The following is a 27,075-nucleotide window of genomic DNA, read 5'->3' as shown; positions in this document are numbered from 1 at the left end:
GCGCCCAGAATCCCGGCTCCTCGGCTCTCAGGCGCGGCCCATTTGCGTGTGGGAGCAAGGGTGGCCCCCATTCGGCTGCCAGACATCTCAGGGCCTGCACCTGGCCCCCGCCTCCCACTCCACCCAGGGTGGCCAGTGGCCCTGGACCGTGGGGGGACCCGGCTGTTGAGAGGGGAGCATGGTGAGGTCGGGGCGGCTCTGGCCTCGGGGCTGGGGCTCAGAGCAGAAGGGCGCGGGTGGTCAGCACTGTCCATCGCAGCGGGAGAGTCGCCGCCAGTGCAGGCTCCCGCGAGGCGGGGGTTGGGGCGGCTGGCCGGTGTCCACGGGAAGCCACGCGGGGCCTCCCCAGCGCAGCGGCCGGCGGTGCGCAAGGGCGAGGGGCTCACCGGCCTGTCCCTGAGCGGGTCCCCACGCCTAGGTGGCTGTTGGGGCGTCTGCCCTTGGCCGCCGGGCAGAAGGGGTTTCACCGCTGCAGTGGGTGAGCGCCCGGCGGGGGCGGGGGCGCAGGCTGGCGGGATGCGGGGCGCGCGTCGGCCCTTCCCGCCGGCAGGGGCTCTGCCCAGGCCTGGCTCCTCCTGCACCTCGGGGACGCCCAGTTGGGTGACTCCCCTGTTGTGGCCCGACGCCCCCCCACGGGGCAGGCCCCGTGCTGACAGCCGCGCCGGCCACCTTCCCGTGACCAGGGCGCTGGCGTGAGGCGGGCAGGAGCGGGCCCGATGGCTGAGTGTGCGCCGGCCCCTGAGTGCCCGCCGGCCGGGCAGCGGCCTGCACCCGCCGTGGTCAGCGTGGGACAGACGGGCCAGCGGGCGGCTCTGGCAGAGGAAGGTGGGGCGGCCGGGAGGGGCCTGGGAGCGGGGCTGGGGCCCCCCGCCTTTCCCATCAGGAAGCACATCCTGTGTGTCTGGCTGCTGTGGCCGGCTGCTATTTGTTGCGATTGGCTACGCCCTCCAGATCACCAAAAACAGCCTCAAAAACAGCCATTTCCTCTCTGCTGGGAGGCGCGCGCACTTCCCCCAGGCTCTGCTTTCCAGGACCGCCCGGCGGAGGCCCCGGCAGGGCCCCAGCAGCCCCGAGCAGCAGCCCAGCCCGCCGGCCGCACAGCTTGAGCTCCCGGCGGCCCAGGCCGAGGCGCGGCCCCGCCCCCACGTGGCCGGACCGTCCCGCCGCCCAGGGAGAAGAGGCCCCACAGCCTCTCGGCCTCGCGCCCCTGGCCTCCCCGGTGCCCGCCTCCCCCTGGGATGGGCCCCGCTGCCCCCACCAGCTCCGGCCGGGCCCTGCTCCGGGCACAGGGGGGCGGGCAAGGTGGGCCGTGAGGGCCCTGCCCCGAGCCCGGCCGCCCGCTCCGAGGATGAGCGGTGACGTCCTCTAGCCGGGCCCAGCAGCGCGCTTCCCAGGGACAGGACCGCGCCGCTGCCAGCGATGACTGTCCAGAAGCTGGTGGCCGCGGCCGTGCTGGTGGCCCTGGCCTCTCTCATCCTGAACAACGCGGCGGCCTTCACCCCCCGCTGGGTGCTCCAGACGCTGGAGGACGGGCGCCGGCGCAGCGTGGGGCTGTGGCGGGCCTGCTGGCTGGCGGACAGGGCGCGGGCAGGCCTGAGGCCCGGGCAGGACTGCGAGACCCTGGGCTGGGGCTCCGACTCGGCGGGCTTCCAGGAGTCGCGCGGCACCGTCAAGCGTAAGTCATGGCGCTCTGTGCCTGGGCCGCCAGGGGTCGTGCCAGCGGGAGCAGCAGGGCCCCCCCCCCCCCCCCCCCCGCTCCCGCCCCAGGCGGCTCTGGAGCAGCCCCAGCAAGACATGCTCCAGGTGCCAAGCAAGCAGACGAGGCCACGAGGGGTCCAAGCTATGTCCCCGGGGGCTTCCTGCGGGGTGCTCAGCTGGGCAGCAGGGGTGTTGGGCCCAGGGCACGCGGGGAAGCTGGCAGGCAGCCAAGGACCGAGGGGGGGGGCCCAAGCCCCACTGCCTCGCCCGGGCCTGCTCTGCTGTGGCACTGCCCCTGGGCCACCCGCGAGGTGCCTGCACCTCCACCCCAACACCAGCGGGTGAGGCCCAGCTGGGCTGCGCCTGGAGGATGCACAGGCCGTGCAGGTGCTGCCCAGGGCCCCGGGCCCTTGAGGGACAGCAGGGGGACAGGCCCAGGGTGGGGAGCCTGGCCCCGGGGGTTGGCATTTCATAGGCAAAAAAGGCTCTTGGAGGCACAGCCGCCCGCATCCCGGAGAGGGACCCTGCCTGTCCACCCACACCCCGGCCGTGTGGCTCGAGGGGACGTGTGACACATCCAGAGTGAGGATCTGAGGCCGCGAGCAGGCAGGCAGCCCAGTGCTAGCTGGGCTGGGCTGGCCTCGAGGGGCCGCCAGCACACAGCCAGCCCTTCCCGGTCACCGAGGGGCAGCTGTTGCGCGTCCTGCTGGGCCTGGGGCCCAGCTCCCGCGACGCCTCAATGGCCACGAGCTGGCTGGGCCAGCACCCACTCTGGTGGGTCCTGGAGAAAGACCCCGCCCGGCAGCACGGGTAGCTGGGGCGTGGACGCTGTCATTAGCCGGGCGCCCCTCCTCGCGAGGCTGTGTCTGTGTCGCGTGCAGGCGCGTCTCTGAGCGTGGAGGCTGGGCAGGCGGGGCTCTCGCCGGGCAGGCTGGGCGCACGTCTCCACGCGGGGCGAGTGGGCAACCCTCTCCAGGCCCAGGGCCCCACGGGGGCGGCTGCAGGCAGGGCGCCCTGAGCCTGGCTCTCTGGGGGGGTCCCGCACCACCAGCGGGTGCCCCCCTCACCCTGCGGCACTGTGCCTCGGGCCGGCGGCGGAGGCTGGCGGGGAGCACGGCAGGCCCAGGGCGGAGGCTGGCCAGGCTGCAGACGCGCTTGGGGAAGACAAGCTGCTGGGCCCGTGACCCATGCACTGGGGCCCCAGGGGCTGCGTCTGCACCCTGTGCGCTCACAGCTCCCCTGCCTCCAGAGCCAGGTGCGGGGGGTTCCTGCCAGCACCCACCACGCTGCCCGCCGCAGGGCCCACCGCCTCCTGACCCTACGCCTCTCAGAGTGGCGGTAAAGGCGGCTCTCCAGGGAGTGTCAGTGAGTGGAGATGCCAGCCCTGAGGCCGTTGGGCCGTGTCCAGAGCCTCCAGGGGCGGAGGGGAGATGCCCTGGAGCCGGCGGCGCTTTCCCGCCCACCGAGGCCAGCCAGCAGGCTAGCTGTGCCACCAGCTGGGGGCCCTGCAGGTGGCCAGAAGGTTCTGGCACAAGGGCCTGAACCCTGGGCGGCTGCCTTGGGGGCACACGTGGGCCCGGGACAGTGGTGATCCCACTGTCCCTCACCAGGGCTTAAGGCCACGGTGCCAGGGCTGACGGTCACGCCTTTCTCCGTGCAGCGAGCCGCACACACTGGGGCTCCGGGGCCGCCTGCGCCACATCCACGCTGGCAGAGGACCCTGCCACGGGCTCTGCCTGTGTTCCCGACGCTGCAGCCCTGCTTTCTGGGTGGCCGCTGGGGTGGCCACGCACCTGCACTGCAGCTGGGCCGGGCGTCTCCATTGTCGTGGGCCCTGCAGCCTTCTGGACTCAGGGAGACGAGAATTTGGGGCCAGCGCCCTCCCTGGGCGTCCAACACCCCGCTCGCCCCAGCCTGCCAAGGGTGCCCAGGGCCAGCCCACACCCAGGGGAGCCGCGCCAGGAAAGTCCTCCCGGGAAGGTGCCCATGGGCCCCGTGGATGGGAGGGTGGGCGAGGGGGGCACCGCGGTGGCCAGCAGCTGGGGGTGTGCCTGCCAGCCGGGCGTAGCCGGGAGCACACGGAGCCGGCTGCAGCGGAGAAGGCCAGAGGCCGGGCCAGGGCTCAGCTGGGGCTGCTGGGCCCACCCTGCTCGCGGCCCGGTGAGCGCAGCCTTGTGAGAAGGGCCGGGACGTGGCGCGGCCACCCGAGTTCTGGCCTGGCGGCCGGCGGGCGCCTGTCCGTGGCCCCTTCTCCGCAGCAGCAGCAGCGCCGTGGAGGTGGCGGTGCCCCAGGCCAGGCCCGCTGGCGGGCGAGGCTGAGCAGCAGGGGCCGTGCGGGTCTGGAGACAAGGCCCAAGAGCGGGCGGCCCGCCTGACCTGCCTCCCCTCTCGCCTGCAGTGCAGTTCGACATGATGCGGGCCTGCAACCTGGTGGCCACGGCGGCGCTGGCCGCGGGCCAGCTCACCTTCGTCCTGGGGCTGGCAGGCCTGCCCCTGATGTCGCCCGAGTCCCAGTGCTGGGAAGAGGCCATGGCTGCTGCGTTCCAGCTGGCGAGTGAGTACCCGGCGCGGGGCCACCCCTGCCCCGGCGGGCGTGGGCACGGTGGCTGCCACGTCTCCGTAGCAGGCACCCTCTCCTGCGCGCCGGGTGGGCGAGGACGCCCTGTCCAGCCACAGACCATCGAGGTGGGGCCGTGAGTGGCCCTGCCTCTTTGGAACTTCCTAGAAACCAGCGCTGCCTCCGGGGAGGGCGTAAAGCACTGGCACCCGGGGTCTGGGGCTCTGGACAGAGGCGGGGCTGGTGAGCCCCGCAACAAGGCCGGCCGGGGTGGGCGCTGAGCTGTAACTATCAGGGCTGGGGGAGTCACCAGTGGCTCTGTGGGGACAGGCCCCCAAACGCAGGGCTGGGCGAGGTTCTCCCCCCCCCGCCAGGCTCCAGAGCGAGGCTAAGGGCGGCAGGAGAGGGCGGGGGCGGGGTGGAGGCGCACAGTCGCAGGGGCCAGTGCCGTGTCTCGGTCCCTGTGAACTTGGGGAGCTACTGATGAGCTGTTTACCCACCTAAAAACGGGGGTTCTCAAGGCCAAGGGCACAGGTGGGGTGGGACCTCCCCTCTGCCAGGTCCCCAGGTCTCACTGAGCCGGCGAGCCCGGCGGGGTGTTGGCAGCCCCAGAGATAGGGGCTCCGACGGGCAGGGGAGGCCTGGACCCAAAGCACCTGCTCTCCAGCGAGGGGACGAGCCCCAGGACGAGTGCCAAGGCCCGAGAGCTGCAGCAGGGGTGTGGGGGGGCATCCTGCAAGCTGCTTCAACAGCTCAGCTTCCAGGTAGCAGGACCAACCAGCGGGAAAACCCTTGGCCACAGTCAGCTGTCCTGTGGCTCGTGGGGCCGGGGCTGCCAGAGGCCTCCTGGGGCCAGTTCTGGGGAGGGCCTGTCCTGGTGGGGGTGGCCTATCCTGGGAGGGTTGGTCCTGGCGGGGGGGTTCTGTCCTGTCGGGGCAGGGCCTGGGCTCCCTGCCTGCACACTTCCCTGCCAGCACCACCTCTGGAAAGCAGGGCCAGGCCAGTGGAAAGAGCCAGAAGCAGGGGTGGTGGGCGCGGGGTCGGGATAGTTCTCTGGGGAGTCTGACCCGCACCCCTGCCGGTCTGTTGTGGCCAGAAAGGAAGCGCGTCTAGGCCTGCCCGGCTCGCCCGCCCCAACAGCAGGGCTGCGCCAGCCTCTCTCCGCCCCGCTGCTAAATTTAGACGTCGGTCTCTTTCCTGCGCTTTGAGCAGCCGGCAGCGCCGGGAGGGCGCCAGGAAATCCTGCCCGGCGAGGAAACGCCTGCTGTTACCTGTCATGCGGCGGGCGGGCGGGCGGGAAGAAAGCCGAGGGCCCCGGGGTGGGGGGTGGGCGGGGTGGAAGGTCGGCTCTGGGACCCATCTCCCTGCAGTTTCCCAAGCTTAACCTTGATTTTCCTTAAAGTTGGAAAGTTCCTTTCTATCCCTTCCTCCACCCACCCCCGCGAGCTGGAGAACTCCTGGAAAAGCCCGTGTCCTCCGTGGCGAAGGCGCTCGGGCACCAAGTGCCCATGGGGAGCCCGGCCCCCCCACGCCCTGCATGTTCTCGTCGCAGGCACCGGTGGACGCGAAGCCCAGGCCTTTCTCTCCCAGCTCCTCCGGGCCCTCAGCCTTGGCTCAGCCCAGCCCCTGGCTCCGTGCAGGGCTGTCCGGGGCCGCTCCAGTGATGGGTGGGGTGCAGGAGGGGCTGACCCCCAAATCCTCTCCCTCCCCCTACCACCCTGGGCTTCGGCCACACCCAACCTTCCGAGGAGCCTCAAAGGCACAAAGGCAACGGCGGAGGGAAGGCCAGGAGGCTGCCTCCCTCTCATGCCCCCGCCCCGCGTGGACCCGCAGCGGGAGGCCGTGGGCGAGGGCCGGGACCAGAAAGCCACTGCTGTCCCCTGAGCCCCGGGGGATCCCGAAGCGGCACGCCTGGGGCCCCAGCCTCTCGGCACTTGATTCCTGCGCTGGGACGCGCAACTCGGGCGCACCCGCAGCCGGGGGGTTCGCTGTCCCCGCTAGCACCCCCTCGGCAAGCAGCCCCAGCGCCCTCGACAGACGAAGGGCCAGCGAGGCCAGTGCGTGACCGTGGACAGCCGCAGCTGCGGGGGGACGAGCCGGACTCCTCAGGGCCGGGACCCCCAGCTACAGGCGCGAAATCAGCTGAAATGCGAGGCGTGGGTCTCAGCCCCCCGCCGCGGAACGAGAACGAACACCGCAAACAACGGGAGAGCCGAGCGCGGCCAGCGAGACGCAACAGTGCCCGGCGGCGGGAGGGGGAGAGAGCGGCTCCGCGGAGGACGCCTGTCCCCAGAGGCAGGTTTCCCAGAGGCGGAGGCGCTCGGGGCCGCCGGGACGGTCTCCTGAGCATCCCAGCCGACCGCGCCAGGGCCCAGCGCAGGGCCCTGAGCCTGGGCAGCCCGTCCTTGGCTGCAGCGCCCACACGCCGCGTCCCGGCCTCTGGAAAACGCTGTCAGGTGGACAAGACTCCCCAGGCGCCTCAGGGCCTGAGTCAGCGTCTGACCCAGCCCTGGGCGGACACGCCCCCCTCGCACCTGCAGCCCTGCTGGTCCCAGCGTTGGGTGCTGCTCCTGCTTTCTGACCGGCTCTTACCCGTCCTCTCTGGACAGGTTGGGCACAGGCCGGCCCCCCTAGGACGTAGCCCACAGGCCGTGTGGCGAGGCCAAGCGCTGGGGCGGCGGCGGGTCCCAGGCCCCGGACAGCACGGCTGAAGCCACCGACATAGCCACGGACCAAGCCCGCCGTGCAGAAGGCGGCCCCGGCCAGGCCTGGGGCTGGACTTGCCCTGCCCTGCCGGCCCCTCTGGAGCCAGGGCACGTGGCTCTCAGACGGGCTCCCCCCGCTGGGCCGGCTCCTCGCAATGCAGCGCCTCGGCCTGGTCTGGACGCGTGCTTCTCTCTGGCGTCTGCGCCCCCCCGCGCCGGCCCCGTCTCCCCCTCGTCGTCTGTGGTGCTCGGGGCGTCTGCGCCCCTGCCGGCGCAGCTCTGTGGCTCTCGGGGGTCCCCGCGGGCTGCGCCGGCAGGGGCGAGGCGGGGCCTGGGAAGCGGGCGGGCAGGCGGGCGGTGTGGACACGCGTCCTGGGGAGGGCTCAGCGCCTGTGTGGACACTCGTCGGGCGGTCTCTGGACGAGCCGGGACGTGTTCTGAGAAGTCTCGGCAGAAAGGCCTCCGGGGCGAGCACCAAGCGGCCTCGGTGTCCGAGCTCCAGCCTGGCCGGTCGCCCTCCCTCCCCGGGCGGCCCCTCTGCGGCTGCGCGGCCCGGCCCAGCAGCGCTTGTCCCGCGGCTCCAGGAGGCTCTTTCCGTCTTGCTGGCGTGGCGGCTTTCAGGCTTTTTTTCCGCGGCCAGGGGAACAAGCCTGTCTCCGACTACGCTGTTTCAAGTTGAAGCCGAACCACGCAAAGGCTGAGGCGGGTTTGCCCAGAGGGCGCGGGCCCCAGCTCTCGCCCTCCTCCCTGCGCTGGGCTGCAGAGCCCGGCTTCTCCTCTGCTTCTAGAACATCAGCCACTGAGGCCCTGGGCAGGTGCGGGTGCCTCCGGCCGCAGGGACCCCAACAGGCAGGAGAACCGGGGAGGCTCCAGCCCACAGCGGGGGGAGGGTGGGGCGCAAGCACAGAGACAGGCCAGCACGAGGGCGGCCAGGCCTGTCTCCAGCAGCGGCCATCCCGGGAACTCAGGCAGCGGAGTCCACGGCCACTGCCCTGCCGGGCGGCACCGCAACCTCTCCGCGTGACGCCGGTTTCCACGGGCGCCTGGCGCTCTTCCCCTCCGACACCGATGGGGGCCAGGCCCCTCCTTTCCGGCCCCTCCTTTCCGGCGCCAGGTCCCCCAAGCTGGACCAGAAGGCTCTGTTCACCCCACAGAGGGGTGGTTGGCGCCTGCAGCCCCTCCCCATCGCCCACGAGGGCGCGGCCCAGGTGCTGTTCTGAACCCCGTCTCTGCCCTGCAGGTTTCGTCCTGGTCATCGGACTGGTGACCTTCTACAGAGTCGGCCCCTACACCAGCCTGTCCTGGTCCTGCCACCTGGACATCGGCGCCTGCCTCCTGGCCACGCTGGCGGCGGCCATGCTCATCTGGAACATTCTCCACCGGCGGGAGGACTGCATGGCGCCACGCGTGATCGTCATCAGCCGGGCCCTGACGGCGCGCCTGCGCCGGGGGCTGGACAACGAGTACGCCGAGTCGCCGTGCTGAGGGCCGGGCGCCAGGGCCGGGTACGGCCACGGTGGCGGACGGTCTAGAAGCTTACGGGCTCGCGCCTTCCCGTCGGGCAGAGGCAGCCGGGCACACCTGTCCCACGCAGGTGTGTTGCCTGCCACACGCCCCGTCACAGGCCTGTGGCGTCCACGGCCTCCGTGCCAGTCCGTTCCACGCGGCAGTCAAGGCCGGGGCGCGGACAGCGGGAGGCCCTCCGGACACTGCGCGTTCACAAGCAGAGGGTCACGGCTTCGCCTGGGCTTTGTAATGTCTCTCCTGCGCCTCCGGCTACGATCTCTAAGTTATAATAAAGCGCAAGCCTTGCTGTTGCCTCCGCCTCAGTCTGGCCACACCGGGCCCTGCAGGCAGGGGAACCAATCTACCCTGTCCTCTGGGGGGGCGGCGCGGGCCGGGTGTGGGCACCTTGCCTGCCCCTGTGCTGCCTCCCGATCCAGACGATAGCCGTGGGCTGCGCCAACTCTTCAGCTTGCACCTCGGGGTGCAGGCTGCATCTGGCCTGATGGGGGGCTGCCCTTCCACACCTGGCAGGCTCCCGGGGGCCGGGAGCCGTGGCTTGTGGGGCCAGGGGAGGCCTGGCCTCTGGCCTGCCTGTTGATCCTGCCGGAACCTCAGCTCTGCCGCTGTCAGCCTGCGGCGCGTGAGAACCTCTGGGCATGGAAGCCCACTGAGCCCCGTGGACGTGTCTCTGGGAAGCACGGGCCGCATGTGGGGACACACGGCGCTGACGCAGGCCCGCACCTGCCAGGACCCAGCTACCGCAGACGCGCACCGCTGCCTCCCTCCCGGCTGCTCCCACGACGGGTTGGTTTCTCAAACACACGGCACAACATTCAGGAAGGGGAACGGGACCCCCACGACGCACGCCTCTAGTAACGGTGCGGATGCAGCCGGTCACGTGCCCGAGCGCCGGAACCCCGGCCGAGCGGACAGGTGCCTCCATCACATCCACTGCAGCGGGCCTCAGGGGGCTGGCTGCTGTCCCCGGGAGCCGCCACCGGCTCTGGAGGGCGCGCGGACGGGGTGAGGCGCCCTGGCAGAGGCCGTGTGCGCAGCCACTTGGCCTCACGTCTTTAGTTTTGCCTTTCAAAATGTTTTCTGCTCTTTGGAAATGGAGATGTGCCTGCGAGTCCTCGGGCAGGTGAGGGGCTCTGAATGCGGCCGATCCTGGCCTTTCAGCCCAGGGCACCTCTCACCCCATCTGGGTTTTGCCGTTTGGCTTTTGCTTTCCTGCTCAGCGGCCAGCGCTCCCTGCGGGCGGCCGTGAGCAGGGACTCGGGGCCGCGGCACCATCTGCTCCCCAAGAGCCCCGACGCCTGCACCTGACCGTTCCGAATTTGGTCTCTGGTCACTGAGGTGGAGGGGTGGTTTCAGAGGGGTGAGTGGCCCAGCTGAGCCCTTACATGCTGAGTGAGCTGGCGCCACACGCCCGGACACCACGGCCAGGACCTCCTGAGAGGGCGGCAGAGCACGGGCCCGTGAGCCTCACCTTTTGATGAGTTTGATAGACCTGAAGGCCTCGTCCATGTCTCCGACGGCGACGAAGAAGCTGAAGTTGAGCATGGCGTCCCGCGTTGGCTTGTCGCAGCCCTCCAGCCCCACGAAGTCCCGCAGGGGCCTCCTGCCCACCACCTGGAGTCCAGCGGGCCACCCTGGCTCTGCCCTGTCTTCTGGGGTCACTTCTCCTGGCTGTGGGGCAAAGCACACATGCAGGGGTCAAGTGTGGAAAGCTGCCAGAGGCCGCAGCAGCCCCGGGTGCCCCCATCCCAGGCCTTGGTGCTGGCTCAACTTCAGGGGCGCAGCTGGCAGCTCAGCAGCCTCCGCTCCCCAGTGCCCCCAGGCCTGCAGTGAGAGGAGCACGTGGCCACCGTCTCCTCTCCAGGAGAACGCCCGGTGCACCCTGCATGGCCTCCCAGACAGCTCAAGGTCGCCCCGCTGGTGGGAGCAGGCGGCCCTCCAGGCCCAGCAGGGACTGCTATGTGCCGGCAGCTCCCCAGAAACCTAGCCTCCTGCCTCTCCCCCAGCCCTGCCTGCAGTTCCTTCCCTGAGCGCTGAGCCAGGGCCCTGCTCCACACTCGTGGGCCCCCTGACTTCTGGAAAATGCCTGTGGGCCCCGCCTCCTGCTGTCCACCGCGCTGCTCCCCAGCCCATGGCGCAGGAGCGCAGAGTGGGTGGGGACGGGCTGGCACACGGCAGGGCTGCCAGAGCAGGGTGGGCATAAGCATGGACCAGAAGCAACCACGGTCCAGGAGGGGGCTGCGGCTGGAACTGGTGCTATGGTTTGGACCTCGCGTGAGTGTGAGGCACGCAAAGTGCACAGATAGAGGGTGCCGGCTGGAGAGCACTGACCACACGCACCGCCCTCAACAGCTCTGGCAGGGAGGGCGCGGAGCAAGGGCTGAGGCCTGGGGTGGATCCTCTGGGGGCCAGGCCGTGGGTGTTGTTTCCGGCACAGACAGAGGGGGCTGGTCACTGGGCAGAGCCAGGCTGCCCAACAGTCTGGTCAGCGGAGCTGTCAGCTGAGCAGCCCCCAGATGCTGGGAAGCGCAGATCTGGGGATGGGGCGCCTGCCCAAGCTGCCCTCCACGGCCGTGCCTGCTGCACCTGTGCTGGCCGGGGGGCTGGCCGGCAGGAGTGGCATTACAGGGGTGGCGTGAGCAGGGCTACGCAGCCCTCACCCTGGCTCAGGGCCTGGCCCTCCTGCCAGATCCCCATCGGCCGGGGCAGCCCAGTGGGGCCACAGAGCCCGGCGTGGCAGCTGTGCTCCCAGAAGGCGGCAGCAGCAGAGGGGACCCCAGAGAGAGCTGCGTGCGAGGGTTCCTCCAGGCCTTACCCCACTACTAATCAGGAGCACAAGGCAGCACAGGGCTGGGTTTCGGGCTACACTGGGGCCGGAGAGCACCCCTTCCTCTCCTTGCTTGGGGCTGCGCGCCGTCAGGCAGGCGTGCGGGAAAGTGTGGTCCGTCGAGAGCAGGGGCATGAGACAGGAAACCAAGGGCTACAGACCTGAGGCCGATGCCAGCCTCGCAAGGCCCAGCCGGGAGCCCACTGGCTGTGGGAGCCCCGGCCACCAGGAGGGCACGCACCTTCCTCACGAAGTAGTAGTGGGGCACCTCCATGCCCAGCAGAGCCTGGAAGGCGGGAGGCCGGGGGAAGCTGTCGTGGAGGAGCAGGCCATGCTCTTCAGAGACGAAGAAGGACAGAACCAGCACATCCGCCTGGGGAGAGGGAGAGCTCACGGGATGTTGCCCAGACCAGGGGGCAGAGGGCCACGTGCCTGGCCCAGCGGCAGCCCTCCTGCAGCCAGCCAGCCTCCCGCCGGGGCCTGGGCAGGAGAGGCGGCCTTTCCACCCTGGGGCCATGGCCTGTGAGGGCCAGCTGTGGCTGGCCGGCCCCGGGTCCTGGCTGGTGGGGTGGGTTGTCGCTGGACCCATTGATGCACACGGGGCCCCAGGCAGGGTCTTCCTCCCCCTCAGGGGCAGGAGCGTCCACTCAGCTTTCCCAAGCCAAGTGTGGAGTTTATTTCTGGAACTCTGAGGGCCTGGATGCTGGGCGTTCTCGGGCCAGATGCTTAGCATGGGGCAGGGGCAGGGCTGGCCACGCCTGGGAACCTGCCGAGGCCCCACGGGGTGCCCCAGGGACCAGCATTGACACTGGCAGGCCCTGGGCTTCCACAGCCAAGGCTGAACGTTCGTCGAGACACAAGACTTGGTGAGTATCAAAGGCCCAGCCCTGAGGGGCCGACACGGGCCTCGAGGGTGGAGGGCAGTGACCAAGGCCAGGGACGCTGTGGTAAATGGGCCCTGTCCCAGGTTGCAGAAGGTTCTAGAACGGCACCTGCCCAGAAGCCGCAGGCACCACAGCTACAGGGAGGGGTCTCTTCACCAGCACATGGCCGTGGGGAGGGGAGCCCTGCCCGGACACGCACACTTTGGGGGGCCTACCGCGGGGCCTGGGTCCTGGCCGGGAGACCTCTTGTCAGTGGGCTGCAGGGGGGCTTCTGGCGCCTCCCGCATGGCTTCACACACGAATAGCCGGGGCTCGCTCTGGTCCCAGAAGTGGCTCACAGGAACCAGGTCCCTCAGGTGCTCGTCCGCAATGACGCAGCTCCTGGAAGGTGAAGGCGGGTGTGACCCTGAGAAGAGTCAGTCCTGGCCCCCGGAAGCCGGCCCCAGGGTCTTGAGCAGCCTTGTCAACTGGTCTCCACTTCTCAGGGACCGGCTCAGGCCCCTGTGCCCCAGGGGTGCACTCTGCCAACACTCCTACAGGCTTGGGGTGGGGGGGGTGCCCTTGCTGAGCATCGTGGCTGGGCCTGAGCCAGGCCACCGCTCAGTTCAGAGTGGGGGGCAAATGGGGGACACAAGAAGGAGCAGCTCTTCAGATGGGCAGGTGGTGGCCATAGCCAGGCAGGGCCCTCAGGACCCACGAGCCTCAGCGCCACGTCCCTCCAGGGGCCAGTACGTGGGGGTGGGCTTGCATTGCACCGAGCACAGGGCGTGGGGGGCAGGCTGGACTCAGGCTATGGCCCCCAACAGGGAAGCCGAGACCCCGCCAGGCTGAGCAGGGGAGAGTGTGAATGCAGACAATTCCAGCCAGAGCTGGGGGTCCGCGGTGGGGTGGGGGGCTGGGGTGGGCCAAGTGGCAGTCACTGGGGTGACGCAGGAAATGCAGGGGAGACTTCGAGGGGACAGGTGGAGCTAGGCCAGGTGCCAGGCGCGGACCAGCATGTCAGTGGGGCCGCCAGGTGCCCGGCCACGGAACAAGGGCTCTGAAGGGAGGGGGTGTGCGCGGGTGGGTGGCACCCGCTGGCCTGAAGCACCTGCTTCGGCAGGGCCAGTCTGAAGGGCCCCACACCCGGGCCCCAAGGCGCCCGCTCAGAAGCCCGAGTTTCCAGCCAGAGCTCCTGAGGTGAAGGACGCAGCTCCCTGCCGGCTGCTGAAGGCTCTGCCCACCTTTGGTGTCTACTCTGGTGGGGGCCAAGGGCTTTGGAGGTGGCCCAGAGTGGACAGCGCGAGTCTTGTGTCAACAGCACCCCGAGCCCTGACTTACCTCCTGGCCTCCGGCCCGCTGAAGGCCTCGCGCTGGTCAAGGAGGCCCGTCTTCAAGTCCAAGATGCTCACCATGTCCATGTCAACGTCGTAGAAGCAGACCCTGGAGTCAGGGCTGCGGTCGGCCTAGGGGATGAGCGAGAGCTCAGGGCGCTGCCAGGCACCCCATGCCTGGCTTTGGCCCGTGTGACCGGGACGGCAACTTCCCTTTTCCCCACGGGACTGGAGCTAGAACTGCTGCTTTGTAGTTTGAGGAGCTCTAAGCTGCGTCTTAACCCGGGCGAGGGTAGGCCCGGCTATCCAGCCGATCTGGGTGCTCCCATGTGGGGCGCCCTCGAGGGAGCAAGAGGCGTCTGGTTCCCAGCGCCTCTGCTCCCAGAAAGCCGGAGCATGCAGGGCACAGCTCGCTGCTCCGCCTAGGCCTGGCCTTCGTGGCCTCCGTTCACTGCGACCAAGACTCCTGCCCACAGGGAACGAGCCACTGCTACGCACCGGCACCCCCAGCCACGGGAGGCCTGGGGTGGGGGTGGCTGCAGGGACGGGGTCTCTCCCTGGGCCATGGGAACCCCGGGGCTAGAAGGGGGCGGGCACAGCCCCGGAATCAGCCAGTGCCTACATAAGGTCACCGCTTACAGGGGGCGCCAACCGTGGTCCCGCCTCAATGCAAGGCTGCTGCAGGAGGCCCACGCTCACCTTGTGCAGGAGGATGCTGATCCTGCCGCCGTTGGCGTTGCTCCGGAGTGAGGCCAGGCCCCCTGCGCCCGGCACCAGCTCGGCCAGGCTCTTGCAGCTGCAGTGCACCTTGGCCTCCCTATGGGGACGGGGTTCAGCCCACGGCCGCCACAAGTCCCCACCAGGCCGCCCCAGACGGTGCCAGAGAGGGCTTGGCCCACCGAGCCACCCACCACGGGTGCGGCTCTGAGCTGCAGTGCTTCTATCTGGGCAGAGACGCACCTTCGGGAAAGATCGAAGCTTTTGAAGTATCCCAAGTCCGTCCCCACAACCAGAAAGTTCCCACAGATGTCAAAGAAGCAGGGGCTCCCCTCGGCCTCTGGGAAAAGCAGGAGCTGCTTCACAGTGCCCTGGGGGTGAGGAAAGCAGGCTGCGGGGCTGCGACCCTGCGGTCCCCGCTGGATCCCAGCCCAGGGCAGCCCTGCCTGCGCCCGAGGCCGGAGCTGCCAGGCCCACCAGCGGGTGGTGCAGAGGAGAGCAGAGGCAGCAGATGGGTGAGAGGGTGCCGGGGGCAGGGGACTGCTCCCAGAGGCGGAGGGCATCCCTCCACGTGCAAGCCTCTCCACATGCAGTCGTGGGTCTCGGCAGCAGCTGCAACCCCGCAGCCGAGCCCCCACGCCCACGTTCGGAAAGGCAGGGCGTGTGCCCACCCCAGGGCCAGCCCCAGCATTCGAGGCCCACTTCCTTGCAACCCCCAGCATCGTGGGAGGAGCAGCCCTGCCACCTTCTCCTGTACCCCTGGAGCACGAGGGCAGACTTGGGGGCCAGCCGCGGAGGGCCGGCTCCCAGGCCGCCAGCTCTGCCATCCACCCCGCACCAGGGGGGTTACCTGCCAGGTTCGAACTTGAACCCGGTGGGGCTCCACGGTATAAACGCTGTCCTCATGCATGGCCAGTGCCGGGGAGTCGCAGGGGAAAGTGCCTGGAGGAGATGCGGCCGTCGGCCTCCCGTATGACCAGGCCAGCCCTCCTCCCCAGGTGCCCGCTCCTGGGCCCCGTGCCCAGGGGTCCCTGCGCCTGCAGTGTGCCTAGGAGGGGCTCTCGAGGGCTGTGTCCTGGCCTCAGAGCAGGTGCCTGCTGTTCTCCGGGACATTTTGGGCCACTGCCTGCCTGCGCTCGTGGCCCCTTAGGGCGCCTGCGCCTGACGTGGGCCTGGTCTACACGTGCTGGGCACCGCAGCAGGAACGGGGTCAAGAGGGCGCTGAGTGGGGGGTGGGAAGAAAGGCGCTACCCAGCCCCACAGGCCTGGGGCACAGCCGGGGCCATCGGGAGCTGAGACGGGGGCGCCGTCGCCTGTGCCAGCCTCCCCCCTCAACCCCCGCCTGCTGCAGGTGTCAGCACTCGGCGAGGGAGAAAAGGCAGGGGCTGGGAGCCTGAGGGGAGCCCCACCTGCGCTTCGCAGCGCGGCTCCAAAAGGCTCGAAGATCACCGCCTGCTTCCCATCCCAGACGGCCACCGCGTCCTACGGGAGACCAGGGATCAGGCGCGGCCGCCACCCACCCTCTGCCCCCAGGCCAGCCCGCGCCACCGCCGCACCTTGGTGGCGAAGACGCCGCTGACGTGCATGTCGGTGTGCAGGCTGTGCGTGGCCCCGGAGGCGAGGAAGGCCACGTGCAGCAGGCCGGGGGCGGTCTGCACCGCGGCCACGCGCTGGCGGAAGTGGGACGACATGGCCTGCTCGCTGAGGATGACCACGGAGCGGACGCTGTCCACGGCCAGCAGGTGCTTGCGGGAGCCCCACTGCAGCCCGGGGTGGGGAGAGGGGCAGTCAGGTGCCGGCCGCTTCCGCGCACCGTCTCGTCTCCTCAACGCTTCAAACCGACTTCACGAGAGAAAAATCTATACTTTCAAGACAAGCTCCGAATGGCTGACTCCCTGGGGGCACGTGTGCCCGTGCCCGCCCGCCCCCTCCCTCTGCATGCAGGTGCCCCCAGCGTCCCGGACGCCCAGGGCCCACGCCGTGCCTCTGGCCTGCCAAGGGTGCCAGCCCACCCGAGGGCAGGCATGAGCGTCTGGCTATTTTTATTGGACGCCCCTGTGGTCGGCAGGTCCATAGTGAGGGGGAGGCCGCCTGGGGCGGGGGGGCCTCTGCGGGCACTTCCGGCTACGCAGGTGCCACCCCTCACCCGTCCACCTGATGTCCATCTCACAGCGTGAGTTCTGCCGCGGCCTGTGTTCTAACGCCTCTGAAGCAAGAAGCGCCGTCAGTTTAAAATCGTAGCTTCCTGCGCAAAGACCCCTTCTTGCACGAAAACGCAAGACGTGCCTGGAGCGGCCATGGCGACCGAGGACCGGCATGTCGTCCGTGTGGAGACGGAGGGGCACGCCCCGGCCGGCCCCCCACCCAGGCTGTTCTCTCACTTCCAGCGTGCCCTCTGCCCAGTTGTGGCAAGCGTCCTCTGCTCTGGGTCGCCACCTTGTTGTCCAAAGCTCTTCCGCTACCAGAGGCTAACAAAGCTATGCTATTTCACGCTATTTCCAGCCCCCTACTCTGATCTCGTCATAAAGATCTCGAACTTGCAGGTTCAACCAGAGACTGCTCGCCTGAGACCTGTGCCGAGGGCTCTGGCCATGGGCGGGGGTGCCCTCCTCGCCAGCCAGCACAGGGGCCCTGAGCGCGCACCCGGATGGCGGGTGAGGGCCCTAGGGCAGCGGGCCGCAGGCACTCCCTGGGCAGCTGGAGAGATGGGGGCCGGGGGTGGGAAGCGAGAGCTAGCGGCAGAGCTGTCCGGCTGGGGAGAGGAAATGTTCTAAGACCTATTGTGGCAGCCTCAAAGCCGTGGCTAGGTTTACAGCCCAGTCACGTAGCTCGGGAAGCCGGTTTCAATGGAGGATGGACAGACCCCACGGGCCCGCTCTCTCGTCTGCCATCCTGAAACCCGAACTCCAGGACACCGTGTGCCCCCTGCCCGACCCCCACGCCTACCTTGACCTGCATGACACTCCCTTCGAGCTCCGTGGGGGTCCGAAGCGTCCACCCGTCTCTGCCCTCCGCTCCCCGACTGCCCGGGGGTCCTGGCACTCTGCTCCACATGGCCACCCGTCCTTTGTCAGTGCCCGCCGCCAGGACACCTGGAGGTCAAAGTTCGCACCGACTATGTCTGAGAGTGAAGCAGCAGCAAGTGCCCGTGACTGCACCGGCCCCTCTGGCCCTCTGGGCACCATCCTCCTAGGGCCGCTGCCGCCTGCCATGCAACTCGCATGCACGGTGTATGCCGGGGGCGCGTGGAGTGGGGGGCAATGTGTGCAAAGGCCATGTGGGGGGTGGTGCCCGTGCAGGGTTAGGTGTGGAGGTGCTGCTATCTCCCGGTGACCTCTGCCCCAGGAGCGCTGCCCCATCCTCGCTGCCAGCAAAGCAGAGCATGTCCGGCACCAGCAGCGTAGCCTGAGCGGCTCTGGTGCCCCCCAAGGGCGCTGCAGGGTCTCCGTCCTATCCCAGGGTGGCAGGAGCCGGGGGGCGGCTGGGTGGTGCACCTGCCACAAACCCTCGCGCTTCGCCTGGGTCTCGGGGCCGTAATGCCACCTTGGAGGTGACTGTCACAGTGGTCACCGTGGGCCCAGCCGGGCATCTCACCTTTGACTTCGCAATAAGAAACACAGTTTACGTTCTCCCCTTTCTCAAAGCCAAGCGTCTCATCTGGGGCCAGCACGTAGTTCTCGCCTCGTTCCAGGTCCCAGAACCTACGAGGGCGGCGGGAGCCCGACAGGGGCCCAGTTGCTCTGTCTGCTTAAAAGCCAGGAAGACACAGCCCTCGGGGCTCCGTGGGGGCCCCTCACACCGCAGAGCAGCCCCTCACACCGCCGCCACCCCGCTCACCACCCAAGGGCACAGCTGCTGCCAGATGGCTCGGTGAGGACAGGGATGTGGTGCCTTGACCCCATGGCCCAGGCGCACCCCCATGCCGGCGCCGGGCCCGGGCAGTAGGCTCGCCGGCTCTAGTCACATGCGCGTGCTGCATCGTGAGGCCCCTCCGCTACCGGGGGGCCTTACGAGTTACACACCAGTGACAGTTTCACTCGTGAGGCAGCAGGGCGGTGTCTGTGCCTGCTCTCACCTGAGTACGGCCTCCCCGACGGCCATCACCAGGAGGCTGTCCTCTATCACAGCGATGTCTGCCCGGCGGCCCGTCCTCCCGCTCAGCTTCACCTGAGGACAGAAACAGCACAGGGAGCGCGGGCCCAGCTGGCAGCGTGGCTGGGCCGCGGGGGTCGGCGGGCTCTGGGGAGGCTGTGCGTCTCAGGCGCTGGGAAGGGCAGCCCGAGGGCCCCGCTAACGGTGCTGCCGGGAGGGGCAGGGCCTGCAGCCAGCCCAGCCGCCTGCCGGGGCCGGGGAAGCAGAACCCGGGTGGGACGGGGCCAGGTCTCAGCCAGTGAGAACAGTGAGCTCAGCCAGAGCAGCGGCCGGCTCAGCGGCCTTCGGGAGCAGGCGCAGGGGTTGGGAGCTGCGGCCCCTGGGGCATGGGCCACGGCATGAACCAGGAGCTCACAGGATGGCTCGGAGGGGCAGGGACCCCCAGGGGCCACCCACTGCGTGCCGACTGCTGCCCGGACAGCCCTTGCTGGCAGCTGGGGCTGGGGGAGGCGCTGCAAGACCAGCCGGCCAGCGACAGCACCCTGTGAGTGCTGACGGCCGCCAGAGGGGGCGGGCAGACCCAGGCGCGGCGCCCCCCCACGCTGGGCCCTGGAGTGTTCTTGGCTGTGGTCCCTACGCCAGCGATCTGAACACCCTGACCGAGCGGGGTGGCCCCTGGACACGGAGCCGCTCACCCACCTTCATCACCTCCTCGGCCTCGCCCTGGCGCGGCACCAGGAGCAGGGACAGCAGCAGACTCTCCGTGACCACCACCAGGGCCTCCCGCCTCTCCATGTAGTGCAGCGTGTGGATGGCGCCGTCCGTGGCCGCCGCCCGGGCCGTCTGGCCCTTCTCGTCCACGTAGTGCACCGTCCCTGGGGGCCGGGGCCAGCACCCTCAGCACGCCTCCCTCAGGGAAGCTGACCCCCAGCACCCCACATGCGGGGGCGTGAGGCCTCATGGGCTGATCTCCAGGGTAATGTGCCTTCAGCTTCTGGCGGCCCCCCGGGGATGTGCCCACCGCTGTCCCCTCCCTCCTGAAGGGGAGGCAGTTGTACTGCGACAAACACGAGGCCCCCACATTGGTCCAGCCACCTGCAGGCCCGCCTTTCCCCAGCAGCAGGTGCCCGTGGACATAAGTGCCCCCTGCAGCCGTGCGGGCGGCCAGCGCCGGGCAGCTGGGGGCCGGGCAGGTTGGGAAGACAGCGCTGGGCCACCACCTTGGTAGCGGGGTGGCCTGGCCGGAGCAGCCGCACCTGCCCATCCGCACCGCACCCCGCGAGCCCCAGCCCAGGGGAGGCGTGTGACACCACAGACCGAGCGGCCGCGCCACCAACCAGCAACCGGGAGCCGGGGTGCAGCTGCCGCTGACGGCGCGGTCACGATGGCCTCCCACAGAACGGAGCCCGCCGCGAGGAGCCGCCCTGCCCAACCCCTCACCATCCTCCAGGCCAACGAAGAGCGACAGCCCCTCCTGGGAGCCCGTCTTCAGGAGGCCCCCGAGGCCGCTCTTTCGCCAGTTGAACATATCTAGGGCTTTCTCGTCTCCGCTCACAGCTGCCTTCGCCAGCTGCACCAGGTCCCTGGAAGCCGACAGCACCTCCAAGTCAGGCTCCGGGTGGCGGGGGGGTTTGGGAGCCACCCCAGGAGGTGCCCGCAGCCGTGGCCGCACTTACTCGCCAGGCGGGGGCAGCCTGAAGACGCAGTGTGTCAGGCGCGTCCGGTACTCGTGTCTCAGCAGGGGCGCGCCCTGCACGCGGCCCCTCTGGTCTAGCCGCCACAGGAGCAGGACGCCAAGCTGGAAAAGCCAACACTGAGGGTGTGGAGGGGCTCACCGGTGTGAGGGCTCACCGGCGGCAGCAGGTGAGCAGCCCCAGCGCTTTGTGCCCCGACCAGTGAGCCGACTCGGGTGGCGGCAGGGTGACTCGGGGACCCCGCCACACTTTGAAGCCTCAACGTGGGTGCAGGTCGCAGCCTGAGCCGACACAGCGCTGCTGCCGCTCCCCAGTCCCCCCAATGCCTGCAGCCTCTGCCCCCCACACCTCCCTGCCCTAGGCCCGGCCCAGGCCCTATGTGTGGCGCCCCATGCCCCCTGGGCCGGCTGGGGTCTTAGGCGCACTGATCTTGATGATCCTGGCAGTTCGGGGTGGGGGTGGCTGGTCCGCATAGGCCTGCTGAGGTCTGGGGGACCACAGAGGCCCACAGCCTCGCTGACGGCTGCTGCAGACCTCCACTCCTGGCCGAGGCTGTCCCTGCTGTGTGGCTGGGCCCTTCCCTCCTGCACAGCTGGGGGCACGAGAGCGGAGTCATGGTGCGAGGTGCTTGAGATCTTCCCGGGGCAACCCCTGCCCACTTGGTGGTCTCCTTGGGCACATGGGGCCGGACCTTTGGCTTTCACTCTGGGGGGCGGCTGCAGCCCGGCCAGGCCACCGGGCGCCGCCCTACGGTGAGCTGGGCCCTGCTTCCGGCATGAGCCCCTCCAGGCCCGTTTTCCGCCCACACGAAACTCTGCCTCGCCCAGGAGGCCCGTCCTTTCTGGCTGGAAACCCACACAAACTGCTACGTGGGTGCTGCGAGGGTGTCACGGTCAATCTAGCCTTCTGGGCTATGGCCCCGGCCGAGTCCGCGCAGCCCCGGGGAGGGAGGGCGGCCCTGTCAGGCCCCGCCTGGGGATGCGGGCAGGATTTGGCGGCCTTGGCTCCTCTGCCCCGACCCCGCACTCCTTGGGCAGTTTCCAGCTGGGGCAGCTGGGCGAGCAGGCCCGTCCTCTGACCTCTGACTGCCCCGCGCCGGGCGGCACCACCTCGGCGCACAGGAACAGGATCTCGAAAGGACGTCAGTCAAAGCAGCCCACGCAGCAAGCCCCCGAAGCTGTGTCGTGAGCGCACGCACGTCAGTCACGCTCTCGGGGCGCTGAGTGTCCTGGACTTTGCCAACTCCGTGAACGCGACAAGTGAAAAGCGCCAACAGCTCCTCTGCAGCAACTCCTCAAGGTAAAAGCTAACAAAAGCTAAAGAGTGAAATGCGTGTAGGTCAGACGCAGGCGAGGACAGAAGATGAAATGTTTCCTTCCCGGGCAGTCCGCCCGCACTTGCTCGAACGTCCAGAACTTCCTTGACCCTAGAATTTTCCAGGTTGCTTCCTGAGACGTCCACCCGGCATCCCCTACTGGGGTCCTGCCACCTCCCTGGCCGTGCTGGTCCGGGGCAGAGGCCGGCAGGTCGGGGGGCTGGAGCCCGGTGAGTGATGCTTTGTCATCAGGGTGGGAAGCGCCAGTGCAGACCCCGCAGCGCCAGCCCCAGACCTCCGGGAGCCGGTTCCTGGAGGGGACACTCGGTGGGCTCAGGGCGGGCCAGCCTGCGGTGGTCTCCCTAGTGACCGCGCGGGGGATGGCATCTCGGCGTGGCTCTGCTTGTCTCCTTCCTGCCTGAGTCCATGACACCAGGGCCAGGACAGGCTTCAGCCTCCTTGGGAGGACGGGGTGCTCCCGTCCCGAGGTTGGGCGGCCCGGACTGGGCCGCTCTTCACGCCTGAGCAATGAACAGTGTGCGCACGGTCCGGACAGGACGTGGCACGGTGACCTTGAACTCTTACTCCTTGCGTGTGCGGGCAGCCAGCTTCGGAGGTGGGCTGGGCTGGGCGCCGTCCTTGAGCGGGAAAGGAATGGAGAAAAAAAGAAAACCCTCCGGAATGAAGGGAAGCAAACTGATAGTGGGACGGCCGCGAAGCCCCCACAGGCGAGGGGCGCTGCTCCTCCCGAGACCAGAAGCCGAGTCGGGAGAGGGAGCTGGTGCAGAGGCAGCTGTGAGGGTGGAGAGCGAGGCAGGGGCGGGGCCTCGCCCCCCCCCCCCCCAGAGATTGCTGCTGGCGTTGGGTCTGAAGGGAGCCTTTACCAACCCCACAAGGTCCCCTGCGCTTGGCGGCCACACCTCCAGCGCTGCCCGCTTACCCTGTCCCCCGACACCAGGCAGCTCCCACTGGGGCTCCAGGTGAGAACAGTGACGTCGGCTGTGTGCGTCGGGGGCACCGGATGCTGCTCCTTCTCCTGCTTATTAAACACCGTCACTTCTCCGGTCTCCCAGCCCACGGCCAGGACCAGCCGCGTGGGGTGCCAGCTCAGGGAGGTGACCCGGAAGGACCTCTCCATGTGCGTGTCGGGCACGTGCTCACCCTGCGTGGACACCAAGGAAACGCTGTGTCACAGTCAGTGGCAGCTGCTCTGAGAGCTCCCGGCTCACGCGCAAAATTGAGAGCAGCTGGCAGAGGAAAGGCCCTACTGAAGCTCCATTGGGGTGCCCCGGGTGAAGGCCTGGCCCACAGGTCAGCGACAACCCCATGGGCCTGCGTGGGAAGGAGCAGGCTCTGTGCTCGCTGGCTTCCAATAAAACTTTATTCACAAAAACGGTAAGCGGGTCAGGCAGACGAAGCTCGGGGACCCCAGCGTTCCCAGAGCAAGGCCCAGCTACCGCCAGTCCCCTTCAGGGTCAGACCCGTTATTTTTGCAATGGGGCTGGCGAGCCGCTGTCCTCTAAGAGCGCAGTCCCCCAGGCTATGCCCCGTGTCGCCACGTCACGCCTGACAGCTAACGGCATCGTGCCTGCGCATCGTGTTTCCTAGGAAGTTCGAGGGAAGCGGGTTCAGAGCACACGTGTGTTCACACCGACTAGCTCAGTTTGTGCTCAGCTCGTCCGCCGGGCTGGCCCAGCACCTTCAGCCACGCCTGCCACAGCCACCTCTGCCTGTCACTCGCTAAACCATGACGGCCAAGCCTGCCATCCCGGCGCCCTCAGAAAGTGCGCCCCGTCTTACTTCAACATTAAAAAGCTTTCTGAATTTCAAAGCTCTGTTTCCTTGAAACGTAATGACGCTTATCCCAAAATTTTACAAGACGCGTCTGAATTCTCTGACCCCCAGAGGGAGGCCGCTCCTCTGAAGGGGCTGAGTCAGAGCGCGCCAGGCCACGGGCCAGCCGACCGTGGGTCCCCTTGGTGTCCCGCCTCCAACCCACAGGAGGGAGGGTGCGTCCCGACGGGGCAGGGAAGACTTCCGCAGAAGTGGCCACTGAGCCACTTCCACCTGAAGACCTCAGCAGCCGTTACACAAAAGGTCGAGGAAGTGGGTGCGGCAGGCACAAGGCAAGCCACGCTGGGGGCCGAGAAGGGACGCGGAGGGAGACGGGCGGCCTGCCTAGGGCGCTGGGGCCACGGCCCAGGAGTGACGTGTGCGTGGAGTCGCAGCACGGGAGTGGCCATGGGTACCCGCTGCCTCAGGTTGTGCTTCTTCCTCAGAGGCTCAGGTGGAGCCAGAAACCCAGCGGCGGTTCCCGCCGTCAGCCCCAGCCCGGGTCTGGGCGTCGGGACAAGGGGACTCTTAGGCTGGTGGCCTGATGCTCGTGCAGGAAAATGTGCGCGAAGCTGTGGGCGCTGGCGTTTATGCTCCAGGTGCGCCGGTGACAGCTGAACCGTTCATCTGCAGCTCAGAAGTGGAGGAGCGGGAGGCACAGGTCCATGGGTCACCCCGAGATGTTGAAACTCGGGCGAGGAGGGGGAGCAGAGCGGCCCGGTGAGTTCAGGGTGCCGCTGGGAAAGGTGAAGGGCTGGCAAGGGCTGGATGACCAAGGGCAGGAGGTAGAGGCAAGACGGGCCCCTCAGCCCCCGGAGTGCTTCTGGGACTTCCCGGGAGCTCAGCACAGCAGACGGCCCCAAAGCACGCAGGCCTGTCACACAGATGTGTGGGCCGCCCAGCGCTGGCGCCATCATGGAGGGACAGCAGAGCGTGGAGGGGTGCGTGGGAGGGAACCCGGGTTTCTGGGTGCAGCGTGAGGTGGGCTGCGTACTGGGCATCGAGGGAGAGACGTGAAAGTGGGAAAAGCTTCTAAACCGTTACCGTGGGTTGAACCGTGCAATCCAAACACGCGGTATGGGCGACAGGCCCTGGCGTGCAAACAGGGGCTTTGCAGGTGGTCACGCTAGGGTGAAGTCCCTGGGATAGCCCTGGCCCCATGACGGCGCCCTCGGATACCTGAGCGGAAGCGCGGACAAAGGAGGGAGACGGGGCGAGGCTGGTACGAGCCCGGGGCCCCCAAGACTGCCAGCCGCCAGCAGAGGCTGGGATGGGGCCGGCCTCATCCTCCCCCAGATCTCAGAGCAGACCTGCCAAGCCCTGGCCCTCACTGGCCTCAGAGCTGCGGGGGGCGGGGTGAGGGTGGAGGAGATGGGCCAGGGGGCAGGTGCACGGACTGTCCTGGGCGCTCCTGAGAACGCAGGCCCCAGAGCTGAGGGGGGCGGGGAGCAGCGCCAGTCAGGGAGTCCGAGCCCCAGGGCCCGACAAGGTTGCTTCCTCCACGAAGAAGCGAGAAGACGGCTGTGTGCGCACCCCCCACTTCACACCCCCCACACCTCATACCCCCCCACATCCCACTCCACACCTCCCCCCATACCTCATACCCCCCATACACACCTCCCACCCCCCACATCCCAAACATCTCACACATGCCCTATTTCGCCCCCACACACCTCATCTTATACACACCACACCCCACACCAACGCCCCGCCACATACCTCACACGCCCCACACCTCACAGCCCACACACACCTCCCAGCACACACCTGCCACGCCCATCACACCCCACTACACACCTCACGGCCCCCCTTGCAGCTCACACCCCCCCCACACACCTCACCGCACACCTCCCACCCCGTCACACCACATACGCATCACACACACCCCACCTCACCTCACACGCCTCCCTCCCGCACACCAAGAACAACAGTCAGGCCTAGGTGGGGTGGGGGCGCCGGCGGGGTGGGGGGCACTCACGCGCTCCAGGTACAGGTCCACGTGGCCTCCCGCGGCGCTGCTGACAGAGGCGACCGCCAGGACGGGGTGCACGGGGTGCCAGCTGATGTGGGAGGGCGGCCCGGCCCAGTCGGGGGCTTCCACCCGGTGGTCGAAGTACAGGGCCATGGCGCGTCTGCAGCCAGGGGGAGAGCCGCGCGGCGTCACCGGCGCCCCCGGGCGCGGAGGGGGGCGGCGGCCGGGCCAGCCCGCCCGAAACGGCTGAGGCCGCAGCTCAGCGCCCGGGGGACCCTCACGCCCGCGGCGGCCTCTGGGCTACGGAGCCCCCTCCCCGAGGCCGCGGCCCGCCCACCGCACCCTGGGGTGCTTCGCTGTGCCCCGCCCGCGCCGCGAGCAGGTGGGGTCCCCGCCCGCGCCGGGCGAGGGGCGCGGCGGCTCGCGCGGGGCACTGGCCTGGGCGCGGCTTTGGCCCCAGCGCGCGGGGCCACCTAGGGGCGCCTGCTCCCCGCCGGCAGCGTCTCCCTGAAGGCGGCGGGCGCCTGCGACGAGGCCCCAGACCCGGCCGCCCGCGGCGTTCCGGGGGCCCCGCGCGGGCAGCAGCCCACGGGCGCGCCGCAGTCCCCGGGATGCGCCCGAGACCCAGCGCCGGCCGCGGCGGCGCCCACGGCCGGGAGGAGGCGCCGCCCGGGACGGCACCTCGCGGCTCGCAGCGGAGCCCCCGGCCGCCGAGGCCCGCCGCCCGCCCCCGGCGATCCCGGCCCTGCGTCCCCGGCGCGCGGCCGCCCGGGCCCGCGGCCGCACTCACCTCCGCCGGCCGGGCGCCGCCGCTCGTCGCCGTGGCAACGCCCGCGGCCGAGCGCGGAAACAGCCGAGGCCGCGCGGCGCGCGCCGGGGAGAGCCGAGGACGATCGGGGGCGGGCGAGCGTCGCCCCGGGCGGGGGAGCTGCGGCCCGGCCCGCCTGCTGCCCCCGGCGCCGGCGCCCGCGGGAGGCGCTGCCCAGGCGCGCTCGGCCCGAGACGGCGGGGCGGGGCGGGCGGGCCGCGGGGCCTCCCGGCGCTCAGGGCCGGGCGCGGGACCCCGCGGCGCGCCGGGCGCTTCTTCGCTGACGCCCGGGCCCGCGCCGGCGGCGGGCAGGAGCCGCGGCGGCGCCGTCTTCTCACGCATCCGTCAACACGGCCGCGGCCAATCGCCGCCCGCGCGCTGCCGCCATTGGCTGCGGCCCGGCCAATCCGCGGGGACGCGCCGTCCCGCCCGGCCGCGAGCCCGGCGTCCCGGCCCCGCCCGCGCCCGGGCCCGCCCCCCGCGCCGTGCGTGCCGGCGCGCGCGCTCGCGGCCGACCAATGGCAGCGCGCCGGGGGCGCGCGCGCCGGCCGCCGCGGCGTGCTCGGCCCCGCGCCGCGCCGCGCCGCCCCGCCCGCGCCGCCCCGCCCCGCCCGCGCCGCGCGTCGCCTCCGTCTCCGCCGGCCGCCGTAGCCGGAACTGCCGCGAGCGCCGCGGCCGGGCCTGGGAGCGAGCGGGCCGAGCCCGTCCGCCGCGCCGCCGCCAGGGAGGTGCCGGGGGGCGCGCGGGCCGCTGCCGGCGCGGGGACTGAGCGGCGCGGCGCGGCGCGGCCCGGGGGGTGCGCGGGCGCCCGGGAGGCCCCGGGGCCGGAGAGGCCGGCGCGGCGCGGCGCGGATGCAGGAGGTGACCGGGGCGGCGGGCGGCGGGCGGCGGGCGGCGGGCGGCGCCGCTCCCTTTGTGTGCGGCCGGCGGGACGGCCCGGCGGCGGCTCCCGCCCTCGGCCTGGCGCGCGTCCGGGCGGCGCGGCGGGGCCGGGCCTCGCGGGCGGCGGCTTCGCGGCCGGCCCGCGCCCGCCCCGGGGCCACGGCGACCCCCGCGGGCGCCGCCGCCCGCGCCTCGCGCGGAGCCCGGCCCGAGCCCGCGCCCCGCGGCGGCCGCGCCCGCACCTGTGGCGGCCC

The 27,075-nt window shown here is 70.1% G+C and overlaps 2 protein-coding genes across 3 annotated transcripts in view; one reads left to right on the top strand and one right to left on the bottom strand.

Annotated features, from left to right (window-relative positions):
- The window catches only part of IFT140 (intraflagellar transport 140), a gene marked incomplete at its 5' end in the record, with an annotated part of 33,517 nt that extends 8,233 nt beyond the window's left edge, over positions 1-25,284 (bottom strand). The window contains 17 exons of one of the 2 annotated variants that reach the window (XM_084251617.1): positions 9,956-10,155; positions 11,553-11,684; positions 12,411-12,576; positions 13,516-13,640; positions 14,208-14,325; positions 14,469-14,596; positions 15,076-15,167; positions 15,635-15,707; positions 15,782-15,985; positions 17,172-17,317; positions 17,820-17,926; positions 18,301-18,392; positions 19,017-19,192; positions 19,758-19,900; positions 19,994-20,115; positions 22,267-22,488; positions 25,138-25,284. In XM_084251617.1, the coding sequence (XP_084107743.1) occupies positions 9,956-10,155; positions 11,553-11,684; positions 12,411-12,576; positions 13,516-13,640; positions 14,208-14,325; positions 14,469-14,596; positions 15,076-15,167; positions 15,635-15,707; positions 15,782-15,985; positions 17,172-17,317; positions 17,820-17,926; positions 18,301-18,392; positions 19,017-19,192; positions 19,758-19,900; positions 19,994-20,115; positions 22,267-22,488; positions 25,138-25,284 (2,393 nt within the window). The remainder of the gene's footprint in view (positions 1-9,955; positions 10,156-11,552; positions 11,685-12,410; positions 12,577-13,515; positions 13,641-14,207; positions 14,326-14,468; positions 14,597-15,075; positions 15,168-15,634; positions 15,708-15,781; positions 15,986-17,171; positions 17,318-17,819; positions 17,927-18,300; positions 18,393-19,016; positions 19,193-19,757; positions 19,901-19,993; positions 20,116-22,266; positions 22,489-25,137) is intronic. The other variant, XM_084251618.1, reaches the window with a different exon arrangement.
- TMEM204 (transmembrane protein 204) lies at positions 1,420-8,731 on the top strand (the record flags this gene model as incomplete). Its single annotated transcript, XM_084251067.1, has 3 exons — positions 1,420-1,675; positions 4,097-4,252; positions 8,201-8,731. 3 exons carry the CDS (start codon positions 1,420-1,422, stop codon positions 8,443-8,445), a joined length of 657 nt encoding a protein of 218 aa, XP_084107193.1. The 3' UTR covers positions 8,446-8,731.
- Positions 25,285-27,075: the final 1,791 nt, after the last annotated feature.

Source organism: Talpa europaea, assembly GCF_964194135.1.
Source record: "Talpa europaea genome assembly, chromosome: 12".
Taxonomy (NCBI): Eukaryota; Metazoa; Chordata; class Mammalia; order Eulipotyphla; family Talpidae; genus Talpa; species Talpa europaea.
This window is presented reverse-complemented; position numbering and strand designations above follow the sequence as displayed.